Source organism: Rhea americana, unplaced genomic scaffold (genome assembly GCF_003343005.1).
Source record: "Rhea americana isolate MKP2758 unplaced genomic scaffold, rheAme1 scaffold_168, whole genome shotgun sequence".
NCBI lineage: Eukaryota > Metazoa > Chordata > Aves > Rheiformes > Rheidae > Rhea > Rhea americana.
In genome coordinates, this window is record NW_028185794.1 from 1,795,356 (window position 1) to 1,810,725 (window position 15,370).

General features: G+C 44.7%; 1 protein-coding gene across 3 annotated transcripts in view; it reads right to left on the reverse strand.

Moving 5' to 3' along the window:
• HCN4 (hyperpolarization activated cyclic nucleotide gated potassium channel 4) overlaps window positions 1-13,852 on the reverse strand; it is a 110,188-nt gene extending 96,336 nt beyond the window's left edge. For all 3 annotated transcript variants that reach the window (XM_085300747.1, XM_085300748.1, XM_085300746.1), the window contains exon 1: window positions 13,143-13,852. In XM_085300747.1, coding sequence (XP_085156873.1) covers window positions 13,143-13,852 — 710 coding nt within the window. The remainder of the gene's footprint in view (window positions 1-13,142) is intronic.
• Between the last annotated feature and the right edge of the window lie 1,518 nt (window positions 13,853-15,370).

A 15,370-nucleotide genomic window follows, 5' to 3' on the forward strand; every position in this document is an offset into this window, starting at 1 on the left:
TTCTCACCGAAGAAAGCAACTCCTRCTGATGAAAACTAATTTCAAAGAAATGATGACTTCTCTTTCTATACCCACAAGAAACCCAATAGGTAGAGAAATTTCACCCAGCATTGTAACAAGGCTAATGCTGGGGTGAAACGCAGCAGTTGTTAAGCAGTATACAGCAGGACTGTGYAAGACTGCTGCTTCAGGGCAGCATATGGATAAAACTGAAGCACATCATTTAAGCTGTGCCGGAATTACTCGCATGGGTATTGGGCTCTCTACAAAGGCTAGTAGTCTCCTCTGTCAATAGCCATGGATTTTGAATGATCAGAGGAGTTTATATTATTGCAAAACTATTTTATTTGAAATATCTTCCATTTCTCTTTCTGAGCTAATCAGGAGCATATATATTTTTCCTTTGAAAAACAGTTATCAAAGAGTCTGTGAAGAATTCCCACTTCTTCCTGAGGTCTGCTGCAGGAAAGCTATGTGCCAGCTTGCACCTTTACAGCTGGAGGTGTAGACAACCACACATCTTTTTTCCTAACTGGATTACACATCTTAGAATCCCTATTTGGGACAGGTACAAATTTCTACTTACAAGTTTTCACTTGAAGAAGTTATTCCTTCCCTGAAAAAACTCAGTAATTAGGATATTTACAGAAAGCAAGGCCTAAAGTCTATTTGTTGGCCAAGTTGAAGAATATCTGAATGACTAATGTCAAGGCATCTTGTTCAGCTCTTTCACAGCTTGTCTCTGTTCATCTTATCTAAAAGGGCTTGGAAAAAGTGCTGATGGCCTGGCATTACCGAGAAAACATGCGTGTGATGATTACACTACGGGAAGTGTTTCAGAATAGTTCAGTCTTGTGAAAATAACATCCTATAACAACTGCTAAAGTCAGAATCCTAGAGGGGAACATCTCCTGAGTCCCCAAGTCATACATGAGTTCTATGCATCAAAGGGTCCAACACGGATGCTCATGGATAGGTGCTGTCTTTCAATATCTAAGGGCAAGCCATCACCTCTGCCATTTCCCATTCACTGTGGGGGGCTCTGCCCTGCAACAAGGGTTGGGCCAACTAGGGGACTGAGTTTCTGAGAAATTTCACTGCTTCCCCCACCCTCCCTTGCTCTTTAATTTCAGCTAGAGGAAACAGATGACTGGAAAGTGTTTTAGGGTGGCAGGAATAGGGAAAAAGAGGTGGTGGTCTGGACTTGGGAATCATCACCCTGTGGCAGCAGGGGAGGTATTCCTTGTACAGCTGTCTGACACGCTCAGCTCTGTTTTGCGCTTCTCACATCCACGTCACTCACGAGGTGGTGTATTATTAGATGCACTCCCGATGTTATGTATTAATTTCCAAAGCAGACTCATTCACACACACATAACACATCCACCCACAGGCAGGAATGCTTAGACAGACACAAAATCATCCAGCAGCCAATTATTTGGGGTGGGAACAGCTTGCATTAGCTCATGATGGAGCTTAGCCTTAATTCTACTGAGCTAGAAAGGCTRGGAGCTGTGCATTGGTCTCCTGACTGACTGCAGATCTCAGAGCAGGGCAGATGATGTCAAGGCAAATCTTTTTTTGTCTGCAGTGCAGATTTTGCTGTGTGAATTTACTTGCAGATGAGGTTCCCAGATCCCCTGTACAAATATCAGGAGCCCTAGGCCATACTCACATCTGCCATTTTTAGGCTAAATTCCTGTTTGTGCTGCAGAGGGAGCATGCAACCAGCAGAGCTGTCCCTGTTCTGAAGCCCTTGCTTCAGCCCAACTGTTGATCAATGTGTGCCATCATCTGAACCTGTCAGGCAGTGCACAAGAAGCCAGAGGAATTCACCCCATCGGGTGATGCACCAGGAGTAAAGGACAGAGGAGTGTCTACGGTACAGAGACGGCAGGGCAACACAGCCAGAACAGGACTACATCGACAGGAGCTCTGAACAGTGTTACTTTATACAATGCTTTCTGCTTTGCAAAGCTAAGGACCAGGACCATTCCAAACGCAGCCAGGACTGAGCCAATGGTCACTGCCGTATCTGGAGTTTGATTTAACCACGTCTTTGATGCCAACTYCTAAGTGTGGAAGAAGTCTCTCAATTGATCTGTAACTGAAGAATAGATGGTGCATCACCTTAATCACAGCTGACACAACCCGAAGCACACCCACGTTTGCGCTAAAAGCCCAGGGTCACAACAAATCATTCAGAAGATTCCACTGTTGGTGGCTCAGAGGACATCTTCGAATGCTGCTGTGCTACAGAGCAGGACAGACATCTTGCTAAGACCTTTTATTCAGGAGTGTTTACTAAAGTCAAGAGGCTGCTTTTGCCAAGAAAAGGGTAGCATAACTCACACTATGCGACTGGTGAGGAAAAGATGGAATATTCTCTTTTTAGAGCATCTCCAACACCTATGCAGGTGCTGCGCAATTCTCATAGCTAGATACAAAACATGAAACTTGTATTGTCTCTTTCCCTGTACAGGCCTTTTTCTACTTTTTTTCCAGTTGTTTGACATGTGCCACACAGTACAGCATCATACACAGACTTGTACGGGTGTTGGCAATCAGTCTCTGTACTGAAGAAGACAAAGGAAACAATTAATCAGAAATCATCTAATAGATCCCTTCATTTTTGTGCAGGACAAGCAAGAGATGTAACCAAATCTACAGCAGTATGCAAAGAAGGATAATCATGAAGAAGTTCTCATGAAACTATCTTGTAAATATTAACTATACCCTTGTTGTCACCTACTCTGTTACCTTAACATCTTCTGCTACCTTAAAATATTTTGGAGTTCTACAGCATCTTCCACGGTCCCTCCTTCTAGCAGAATCATCACCCCCTTTTCAAATTTGAGGAAATCAASACACAAGGAGTCCTTTTTGTCCTTTTAACCATTATACAATGCTTATGATTCAACGTATCTGCAGCTAAATGAGCATGGGAAATGATACAAATGGGTTTGTGCTGGCATCAAAGAGAACAGACCACGGTCTGTGGTGTAGACCAGTCCTTTCTCCTCCCTTCCCCACAATTCACAGAAAACCAGAGATGGAAAAAAACATTTCTCTTGGCATGAATAGAAATATAACTTGTGCACACTGGTGCTTTAAAACAAGGTGGGGGGAATTAAGTGCCAAGAATCCATGCTTAATGAACACGGCTTTTCTGTTGTGAAAAAAAGCTGCATAGAGTCAGTCATCTTTATCATTTCTGTTATCGTTCTGACTGTTGGGAGAGCTAGTCCAAACCCTGATACTGCCAGGCAACTTGTCACCCTTGTACTGCTTCACTATGCCTAATGCAACTTCTGCTTCTCTGCAGAGATCCAAGATGTCACTGTGCTCTCTCAGCCCACACCCCTGCGCTCTGCACCATCCCTCCAGCCTAGTCACCAGCGTGGACAGAGGTGAGAGAACACGTAGAATAAGACAGGATAATTAGGGGCCTTGACTTCCTCCCGTCCCCCGGAGACACACACGTACGCACACGCACGCACAGTTCCTCTGCAGAGAACACATCGCACTGGGTAACAATGATGCTAGCACTGCAATGAGTTAGCACCTTGCCCTGAAATCATCTGGGAAGAGAGGGCTGGAAGGAAGGGGCTTATTAATGTGGAGTCCCCAAGTCTTTGGAATGCAGCCGTTATCGCCTCACAAGCTTGCGAGTGCTGATAACTTTGCAAGACATTTCTTTCCCACACCCAGGCAAATCCAACTGCATTTCACAGGTCTTCCATCGCCCAGACACGCAGGGGGTGGCACTGAGCATCAGACTGTAACAGTGCTCACCAGCTCTGACCAGGAAAACTGAATCCCACCAGTTCCTCTGAATACAGTCTCACTGGAGCAGTGTTCAGAGATGAGGAGCTACTCAGTGTAGAGCTACTGATTTTCTGGTAGTCACAAAAACCCTGAGCACAGCTGTGAAGAGAAAAAAAGGAGTTACAGCTCCTACACCAGCATCAGCTGGCAACCTGCAGCACCTCTCCTGCCTTTAAGCTCTTTAACAATAGATGCATAAACACAGGCAGCCTCTCCATCCAAAGAGGCAGAGATTTAAATCCTTAATTAGCACATTTGGACGAGTCACCACAAATGAGATTAGCTTTTGCACATCACTGGGAAAGCAGTTGTGCCCCTATAATGTCCAACTGATGGACCGACCTTGGAATTCCCCGCTCAAGCCGACCTTGGAATTCCCCGCTGGATCCTCCTCTACTTTGCTCTTATCGGCGCTGTCTTCCACTGCTGCATGCAGCGTCTTTTCAGGAGTTAATAGCCTGGTTTTACTACAGTCTGGTGCTAATACTAGGCATGAGGTGACCATATTTGAAGTCAATCACTGTAAATATACTGCATGGAATGAATAATCTGAATTTGTAAAGGGACTTCCCAGGTAGCAAGCCATTCAATATGGATAAGGAGCAGAAAGAGGTCTCTATAACAACACCTTGCAGCGCAGCACACACCTGCTCTCCCTTCTGTGTTTCTAGAGTCCTAACTGTTTTGTCTGCTGACAAAACCCAGGCTTTAGTGCTGTCAGCACTGCAGAGCTGTACAGCCACATAGAGCCAAGCTGCATTCTCATCTGCCTTGTGCATCACCAAAAAAATTTGCCCACTTAAGCAAGGATACCTGAGCAGTTCTTACTGGCTGTCATGTATAGAGCTGCTTTGATGTGGAGACCCCAGGATGAACTTGCAGTGTTGTTTGGTCAAGACACCTTGTCCTGACCTGTAGGCTGAAAAGTGACTGTTTTACAGAGGAACTATCTCAGTAAGAAATGCTCAGATAATGTGGGAATGAGCCTTGCTGCTAGAGGAAGAAGCTACCTATGCATTTCTGAAAAAACCTTAAATCAACTTAAGTTATTATTCACCATAATAACTCTGACCCTTCTACAACACAGGGCAAACAAATCTCATGAAGATATATATCACTCCACACCAAAAAGGTGATGCTGTCACCAGGCAGATGCTGCCTGATTTGAAAGAAGGCTGTAGTTACTACATCTGCACCAGCAGTCACAGGAACACATGAAGGCAAGAGGGGACACAAGAGGACTTAGGTCTCTCCACACTGGAATAAACCCATGCTCTTTACAAACTGGGGAAGGGATTTAAGAGCATTTTCATGGGCACTGAAAGTTAGTCAAGGTCGGTCATTTTTGCAATCCTTCCTCTTGGCCTTGTGTTCTGGGAGTAGTCACACCTCTCTCCATACAGGAGCAGTATGGACCTTGTTCACCACACAGACCGCATGGCACAAACATTTGAGGGTGAAATCTTGTGCTCCAACTAGCCACGTCCCTACGAACTGGCCTTTCACTTACACTCATCTGTGGAAATTGGGTGTTTTTTTTTTTTTTTTTTTTTTAAAAGCTCTGAAAGACAGAAAAGGAGCTGGCACCTTTCTGTTTGAGTGACATTCATCTGCAGGTAAATTGATTTAATAGCTTGTTAGAGTGCCAATTAGAACCAACAATAACTCAATTGACCTATAGCTGGTTTGGCACCAACAGAGCTTTCAAAAATAAGAGAAAGAAAGAAATCTCTGCTCTGGCAGAGATGAGAGCTCCAATAGTTGGTTTCAAGAGCAGGTTGAGGGATTCATGGGCTTGCTAATGAGATGCTCATAACACATCAGAAAAAAAGACCAAATTCAATGGTTTCAAGCTGAAATAACACTATGTTATCTCCAGACAGAGATCACTCTTTTATATCTATAATAAATGGATCTCGATGCAGCAGCACTGACTCTGTAGCAGAAAAAGCTGTGTGCAGCAGAAACCACAGGCACAGTTACCTAACTGGAATAATGCTGCATTGGAAACCCAAGTTCACCTGCTTATAACAACACTGAAAAGTTCTACTTACATGGATTTTCAAAAGACACTTTTAAAAAGCACGTTTTCCCCTCAAATAAGATCTGTTTCACACTAATGCAATGCTAATTCTGCTTCTGTGCAAACATTTCATTTGAAATGCTTCACTCAAAGATTAAAAACATTTTAAATTTTAAAAATATAAAATGAATAGGGTTTGCCTAAATATTGTTGGGCTGGTAGTATCCAAAGATGGAAAGAGGGATAAAGTAAAGGGGTTTAAATTGCTATGCAAAATGTCCATTCCTTAAATTAGGAAGGAAAGTAGGAGCTGGGGGGAAAAAAAGGAGATATTGTTAGAAGAGTTAGAGGGATGAAAGCAACTAAGAATTTATAGAAGGAGAGGAAACAAATGTGGGAGAATCCCACCTGGAAAAGAACTAAGGACAAGGACTGAGACTGACAAAGGTGGAAGCTGCTGTAAGAGAAATGCCCTTCTCTTGCAGTGCCCATGGCTGGGGGGGGAGGAGRGGTGTCACTAAAAGCTACCGTGAGGTGGAAAAGGGAGGTCAGGTGACAAGCTGAGTGTTGGGACCTAAGACTGGCTGGACAGAAAGCTTGGAACACAAAGCTTAGAAAATGGAGATGGAACTAGTGAGATAGGAGTGAGGGTCAGGGAAAAGGACAGGTTGGAGGGAATGGGGCAGAAGTCATCACGTTTAGGTGTTGTGGAGAAAACAAGTAGACAGTCTGCAACAAGCAGACCACACTTCCCTTTGAAGCCTGGAGCACAACCCAAGGATCTGTAGCATCATCATGCTTTTGCTATAACTACCTCATACTGCCATTGCCTAATTCAGAGCAGAGAGCTGTGCAGCGTATCCTCTAAAAGATCCATACCTGCTAATGAATGCAGAGATGTCATTATGATGAGGATGGGGATCAATTTGCTTTTTAAAATATTAATGATTACACAAAAACACCATATTAAAAGTTAGACTGCAAAGTCAAAAGCTCAGGTTAGGAAATAGCAGAGCTGATATCAGCTGTGCATATATATTATGTTACGGTTATTACATGMTTCGAAACAGCTCTTCCCAGAGAATTCATGCCTCATTCAAGATGAGAGGAAAGTCTTGAGGCAGACACATGTGAGGAAGAGATTCTCCATAGGAGCTCATTTCTTGCAGCATCTGGAAGCTTTGCAATAAGTGAGATAAGGAACTGCAGAAGGAAACGTGATGGCCAGAGCAGATGAACACTGCCCTGGAGATTCCATCTCTGCCAAAAAGTTCCTGCAGAGGAGTTAGGCTAATCACTCAATCCAAGATTGGAATTAGAATAATATTCTTAGGTGATGATTGAAGAGCACACTATGTCATTGTATACAGCCATGATTTTTTTTTTTTTTTTTTTTTACTGTAACAACAGATAAACTAAGGATGCTTGGGAAGTGGGTGAGTGGGCTCTGCGTGCCTCTTTCTCAGTCTGGCTGCTCACCAAGTAAGTCTAAGAAACCATCCAAATCAGAATGTCCCAGTCACCCTTACTACGGGCAGTTATCACCTCTGTGTCCTTGTCTTCTGGATTACAGAGGTGTTCGATTCCTTACAGGGCTAAGTACCCACAGAGGCAGAGCTCTGAACACTGTGTAATGCTATGTACTGTGTAAAACGGGTCCTCAAATTGGCAACATCAAGTTAATGAATGTTTTTGACCTTAATTTCTATGAGTCTCAGCCACTTCTTTTAAGTGCCAAAAAACAGAAAAAGGGGCCTTGAAGAAATTAGCCTGTTTTTTCCAGAATAAGATCTGAATAAGATGAAATAAATATGGTATGCTGTCCTACAAGGAGATAGAGAAAATGTTCAATGTCTTTTCACAAAGGAACAACCATCCCTTGCACACACTGAATGAACAATGGATTCCACAGAAGAGATAAAATGTTCATCTATAGGCAGAGATTTGCATGAAGGGCCTGAATTAAGTTTGTACAGGAAACCTTAATAATACCTCTTCCTTAAATCTGAATGTTTGCTTTACCATCTATTCATATTAGTTCGCCTTATTTCTTTCTCCTCTTTTTCTGCATGTGAACATATACGAAAATACGACTATGGTCTTAAAACATTTTACAGTAATATGCTGAAGTATTTTATTTATTGAGGCATTCCTGCCTTCAAATGCTGCTTTTTGTTGCAGCTAAACATGTCACATGCGAATGACTGTATTGGCACAATGATCCTGTAGTGCAGGAYGTTTTATCCTCCATCTCACAACATGTGAGCTAGGGCATGAAGTTTGTGGTGACTTGCCCAAGGACATGGGAATTATGGTTGCGCTACTTTGGTCTCATGGTCACAAAACTATGTTTCTTCTCCTTCAGCCTCATTCACAGTCCACTGAAGAAAACAAAAGTCTAATTAATGCTGTTTAATGGTATCTGGATTATCCCTCAAATTATTTCTGCTGTATCCCCTAGTTCTGCTTCAGCAAAACTGCCCTGAGAGTTGGCAGGAAAGTTATCTGCAGTAAAGACAGCAATATCCGACTTCAGGAAAGCGTGTCCCCTTCCTCAGGTAGCTGTGTCCCCACACTATTTTGAGCAATCAGTATCAGCATGGACAAGAAAAGAATGAAGGCAAGTATAGGAGTTGCCTACCCATAAACTTGAGTCTGGTTTGCACTTTGTTTCCGCTGACCGGCATAGGCTCTGCTGCGGAGGCGACTGCGTCCCTAGCCTTTCCTTCTAAGCRGAGGTTTCACTGTACCAGAGTCCCCATTTGCAGCACACAAGGCTCACACAACGGGCAGCTTTCATTGCACTAGGTAAGAGCAGTGGGCAAGTCACAAGATCTGAKTTTGCCATAGTGGGCAGCCTCTGAAAGTGGGCAGAGGGTACAGAAAAGGGTTCTACTGTCTGAGAGCAGGGACAGCAACACTTGCCTACGTGAGCTGCCAGAGTCAGTGAACAGCGCAGTACGCTTCACAAATTGTTTGTCCTCTTAACAAAATAGCAAAAAGCTTACCAATGGAAACAACCTCCGTGCACAGAGCAACACTCCGGGACGCACTCTGGAAATCAGTTCTACTTAAGAGAGTGGAAAAGAGAAATGCACACGTCCTTCCTATTTTTGCTCAATCCCACAAGTGCTATTGGGTTCAGTATTCAGTACTATGATTAGTAAATCCCCCCTGGTTCTCCAAGTGAAGGCAGTCTGATTGACACTGCTTAGAGGACTGCACTAGCATACAGCAGAGAAAATGGTTTTGTTCTTCAGGAATTCCCACACTTATCTATTGCACCTGAACATCTAATTGCTTTTGGTGGTCCAAAAATGTCCTCAGGCTCCCAAGGAGATAGGGGGATCAGGCAGAGGAAGCAACTGAAACAAAGGTTCTGTTTGCAGATAAGTATCCAAGTAAAAAAGAACAATGAGAAGAAAAACTCCGAAATCTGAAATTGAGACTGTTTCTGAAAGGAATATTTCCCTTTGTTTTCAAGGAAGCACCAGCTTCTCTTTTCTGTGAAGAAGTTAATAGACTACTGGGCAGTGAATAATGTGCAGTTCTATTTACATGCATAATTTGGACTATTTTGGTCTTTCAGATAGCGTATTTGTTCTCAGTCCTTTCTAAAAGCAGCATGCTACACTTTTTTCCAAGCAATTCTATATAGCAACTACCCCCAATATGCTTCAGTTGACTACAAACCAGACAGATCATTATTTGTCTGGAATTTTTTTATTAAACCAATTGTATTGGATCAATGCTTCCTCTAAGTAATAAATCACAACTCTATCTATCCACTGAAAGAGCTTTCAAAGTCTCAGATAAATCTTGATATAGGAAATACACATCAGTTCGGAACTGATGTGCAATCAACCATGGATGCAAATAAACTCTAGGAACTAGCACATACATGTTCTGCACCTCAGAACAGGAACTACTATTCGTATTTTCATTATAAAATGACAAGACACCTCTTAAGTGCTTCCAGAACTAGTCCACTGCATTAGTCATGAATACTCGGGGGCATCAGGTTTAGTTTTTGTAAAGGTCATTTGATGTCTTTTCCTCTTACAATGGACTAAAAGCAGAAACAACAGAGTCTAAATCTATATTAACTTGCTTTACTCTTGGAGAGTCATAGATTTACCACTGGAATTAGCCATATTTAATATTAAAATGGTAACGTAAGGAAACTATGATGAAAGCCTCTGTTCTATTCTAAACCAGGCACTCCTCTGGCATGGCACAGAGACTAACACCATGAAGGAGTCAGAAGAATCACACCCATGGAAGCTTACAACAGAATCAAGCTCTTGTAAAAAGGGTAGGAGTGTTCAATTCAAAAGTTCACATCTTGAGCAGTACTGAGACAGGAGTCATGAGTTTTGGAGACCTACCAAAATGCCTGGCAGTACAAGAGCCACTCTCAGAGGTGAAACTGGTTTCCCCCAAAAGGCAGGAAACAAGATCTGGGTCTGAATATTTATTAACTTGAAACTTTTACATCAAATGCTACTGTATGGCTTCAGTGACTATGCAAAGTGCAGGATAATGGAGACTTGTGCCTTCTACAACATCCTAATGGCCCAGAATCTGCACCTATCTTTAACAAGGAGCAATCAGCGCTGCATTGCATAATTTGCAAAGGAGAAAATAAAGTCCTTTGGTCAAGGATATGCAGTTTCTCTAAATATTTTGATAAGACCTGCTGTTTGGTGCAATCTGCTGCATTTCAGAGGTCAAAAAATGTTATTCATATTCATGTGAGTTGTTCCCAAGAGAGATGCTTTAGCAGCATTCAGAGAAGGAGGGCATGCAAAGCCCTGTCAGAATCAAGCAAAGCTCCCACTCTTCTCCTTCAATGCAGCCATTGTTCATAGGTCATTTCTGCACGGAAGTCCACACATTTCCTCTCAGTGGCAGTCATATTCAGACAGCTATGCTGCAAGTGACCTAGAAACAGGAGTGACCAAAGTTCCCCCGAAAGCACCATAACTACTGACCATACAGTAGTTCGTCCAGCTCCTCCTGGCCTCTTCAGAATCATCCCTTACACAACCAATTCCACTGCCCCATCTGATTTGATACACAGTTGCAGGGAGAAAGCACATATTTGCTTGCTGGGCTTCTAGCATCAAATTAGAAGAAACACAAAGCAGCAAGATATCAGCCTACCTGGAATCTGACACCAAGCAGAGAATGTCTTGCACCAGGGTACAGGTATCCCACTTACTACGCTTTCTCTGCACAAATGTAAAGCTAAATTGGGAGGATTTAATTATTAACACTAACAAGTCACATACATGCATGCAAACATCCGAGCATTAGCAGACTAAGTCTGATCACTTGGCTTGGGAGAATCTGATGTGCCTGCTTATTTCATTCCTATGTAGGAGACTAGGAGTGGACCTATAGTCAAGTCCGTCAGAAGCAAAAACTTAACATTTATTGTGCCATTTTAAAGAATAAACACTATTTAACTAGGAATCCTCAAAAAAACCCAACAACCTTTTAGCACCATCTCACCTTGGACAAGGTGGCTACCTCGGCTACTGCTACGGTCCTTCTACTGAAGTTTGCCAGTCTGGTTCGATGCTGAAAATGTACTTGTAAAGATGGAAGGGAGGGAATAAATCTACACTATACATATGCATAGAAGATATACAAAACTGMAGGATACTTTTGGATAAGTCCACTCATAGGATCCATAGACTAAACTCAAAATTCCTTCAAGGTGCTACATGTAGATAATGCTTTCCCAGAATAACTCAAGATAGCACAGTGGCTTGTTTGTTTTTAACAACAGGCTTGTGGCAAATAAATCTGTAGTTATGACTATGAAATTGCTGTTAATTTTTTAAAAGGCAATCACGCTCACATTTTACTCTGAGATACTACTTGATCAGTCGCAACTGAAAAGCAATTTTATACCTTTTTCAATCTGGGTTTGAAGACACTAGTACTCGCAAGGATTCAGTATTCATAATGTAGCTACTGGAAACCCTTATACACTCGGTCAGCTGTGGACTTGGGATACTTGAATGCACGAAATTTAAATGACAGTGCAGTCTTCAAATTCATGCAGCCTTCTAATAATGTTTCTTAATCCAAGCAAATATCAAGGAATTGTTTCAGTGCCAGTTCTGAATCTTTTAAGTGTATGAATTGTTTGTTAAATGCCTAAAATGTAGTGCCAAATGCTATTGTTGGGCACCCAAATCCACCCTGCAACTCTTTCTAACTGCATTTTAGGGAATAATGCCAGGTTTCTTGAAGAGCCCCGAAATTTCATAAAATCGGTATGTAGTTTGATAGATATGTCTTTGAATGATGTTCTTCCACTCTACGCTTTTAAATGTGAGATGTAAGCCAGTTGTAATTAAAGTTGAAGCAATAAACCCTACCCATTGATTGCACTAAGTAATTAAATATTGATTGCAGTACTTTACATACATATTGCAGAGGACAGTTCACCTGTGCAGTAGACAATGCTTTACTCCAAAATACCTAATCACCCCCCTCTCCCCCGCTCAGTGGTTGAGAACTGCACAAGAATTGGTTCTACCACTTACAAGTTAATTTTTGTATTAACCTTCATGGAAATATTGCCAACTGCATGAAAGAAAGGCATTATCTTTCAAAAAGACAAATGCTAACTAGTCCCCATCCAATTTAATTTTTCAAATAAAGACCTGCAGATGCAAAAGAAAGTCTTTCTCTGTACAATTCTGAAGCTCTTAAGTTCCCTATTAATGAATACTGCTATTGCCTGCACATACCAAATCCTGACAGATGATGCTGCAGTAAGAAGCCCTACAAACAGCAACAGTAGCAACATCCTTCCCTAACTCTTGAGGAAGGAGAAGGCAGAGGACCAAAGACTGAGGTGTTAAAATGGTAATTGGAATATTAATCAGGCAGAGCATGGGCTTTGAACTGGAGATATAGGAGTAGTTAAGCAGCAGACATCATGCTTTTACTCCAGAGTTGAGCATCAGGTGGGGACATTTCTCCCCATTCACACTGAACTATGAAGAGGCTTTCCTTCATTAAAAGCCTAAGTGAGAGCTGTTCGCTGGTTCAGAATTATTATTTAAAATTACTAACAGTGTGAGAACACTAAAATTTATCTTAAATATAAACATACCCTGCAGATTGTTTGACTGGACTAGATGYTGGATTTGTCCTGCAGCTCCTCTGACTAGAAAATTAGCAAGGAAAGTTGTTCGGGGTGTAAGCTCTGGGGAGAAAGGGCTGAGCTGGACAGGGGAGGGGAAGGGGCAAGCCAGAGGGGTAGTACCTGAAGTCGCTGTAGGGATGGATGATCCAGAACCCGGCAGACTTAACCCTTTCTTGCTCCCTCTCCACGGCCTTCTGGCTGCCAAACATCCTCAAGGAGAATTTGTTGACCCCCGGCTGGAGCATGGCTCCGAACTGCCTCTGCATGAAGCCAGCTTGGCCCAGCCTCTGCTCCTCATCTGGGGTGATTTGGTCGGCCCCTCCACCTCCTTCCACTTTAATGGAGGTGGACGAGCAAGCCCGGGGGGGCGGCTGCTGCTGCTGGGGCTCTGGGGGGGAGGCTGGCGGTGGGGGTGCTGGCAGCCCCGGCTCCGGCTCCCTGCTGCTGGGGGGGCTCCTGTCCTCGCCGGGGGAGGCTGGCTCCCCTTCACCGCTGATAAGCCGCCTCTCCTCGGCTGCGTCGTGGAGGTGCCTGCTGGTCAGCGAGGACAGGCTCCCTTTGAAGCGGCGGCAGTCCCCGTTGGTGCTGGTCTTGGCGCCCTTGCCGCCCGCCTCCGTCTCCAGGAGGCCAGGGTCCCCCCCTCTGCTGGGGTCTCCCCCGAGTGCCCGGGTGCTCCCAGCAGAGGGCGAAGGCAGTGGCTTGAGCTTGATGCTTTTCCTCCGGGTGTCCTTGTCGCTGTCTTCCTCCTCGTCCATGATCGATGCCTTGGGTCCTATCTGCTGGGGCAGGCTGTAGAGCCTCTTGCGCATGGAGGGGGGCAGCTTGTCCATGGCCGCTGCTGCTGCTGCTCAGCTCGGGGAGAYCCCCACTCTGCCAAAGGAGGGCACCTGCGCTGCCCCAGGCCCCTGCTCCCAGCTCAAGGGGCAGGAAGGACCAGAGGCTGGCGTGGCATCTCCTTACCAGACCGTGGCATCCACAGGCTCTGCATCAAAGCACAGGCTCTGCATCCAGAACGGAAGGGGAAAAAAAAAAAAGAGGGAAGGCAAAAAGCCCCCCCTCCTCCCTTGTCCCGATTTGGCTACTTGCTGCTTGTCTCCCCTTGGTGAGTGTTACTGCAATCCCTGTCTGCTCAGCTTCAGAGCACTGGGCAAGAAATCTAGAGGAGAGCCACACACTTCTGGCTGGAAGGCGAGGGAGGGCGGCAGCAGCCGCTTTGCCATGTTGGCTTCAAGATGCAAATGTGCTGTGTCTCCCGGCGGGCAGACATCATCCGGAAAGCGAAGCCCAAGCCCGAGTGCCTCAAACTCCTCAACCTGCCGGCCAATAGCACAATGAACTGCAACCTGCAGCGGCCACTGCTTGCTTACATCACTGTCATCACTTATTCCTCATGCAGCCGCTGCTCCTGGGAATATTCATGAAGCGAGCCCGGTCTATTGGGTTGCCATAGGAGCGACTACTGCACGCAGGCTCTGCCTACCTGAGCCCGCACCCGGGCTTCTTAAAAGGGCAACGCCTGGCCGCCCCGGCTGAGGGGCGAGGGGTGCACCCGCCGCAGCGCTGCCGCCCCCCCCCCCCCGGCACCGCACGCTGTGACCGCAGACCTCGGTTTAATAGCGAGGGCTACCGGGCGGCCGTGAGCTTGAAAATAGCAGCATCATAAAAAAAAGAAAAAAAAAAGAAAAAGAATAAAAAAGGAGCAAGAAGATTCCCTTTTCTCTTGTTTGATGAGGAGCCTTTCTCCTTGGGAAGTTGTGGCTGCTTTGTTGCAGTTTTTTTCTCGTGAAGGCACATGGGTTTTGGGGGAACAAGGGCAAATTCAACTCTAAAGGCAAAATATCAGTTCACCTTGAAAATCGCACTTGCATACAAAGCAGGGGCTTGGGGAGTGCCTGTCTCTTGTAGCAGAAGTTTCCCTGATGGGAACCCCACTGTATTCTTCTCCTGCCTGCAAACTAAGGGAGGCTTGGAAGGTCTCTTCTGCCTTTGCTGCCTTGCTTTTCTGTTTGACATGTAAAACGTTACTATTGCTCCCCTGAGGGGTTGGATCTGTAGAAGTCATTCAAAAAAGGCAAGCTGCATCTCAGAGAGCTCCCCTACTGGAGCAAGAGGCTGGCCGGGCTGGCGAAGGAAGGAAGGAGCGTGTGGGTTGCATGGGCACTCCTGACCGCCCGGGGAAACCCACTTCCCGGGGGGAACCGGGGCCAGCACRTCCCGGCTCCCTCCGCTAACCGCGTCTCTGGGGCTGCTCCTGTGAAAATAACAGCTCCAGATGGGAATCCTTCCTCCTGTCACTCCTTGCTATAATCACCTCTCGTAATAGAGGCCAAAGCAGCGAAAAGAGGCTA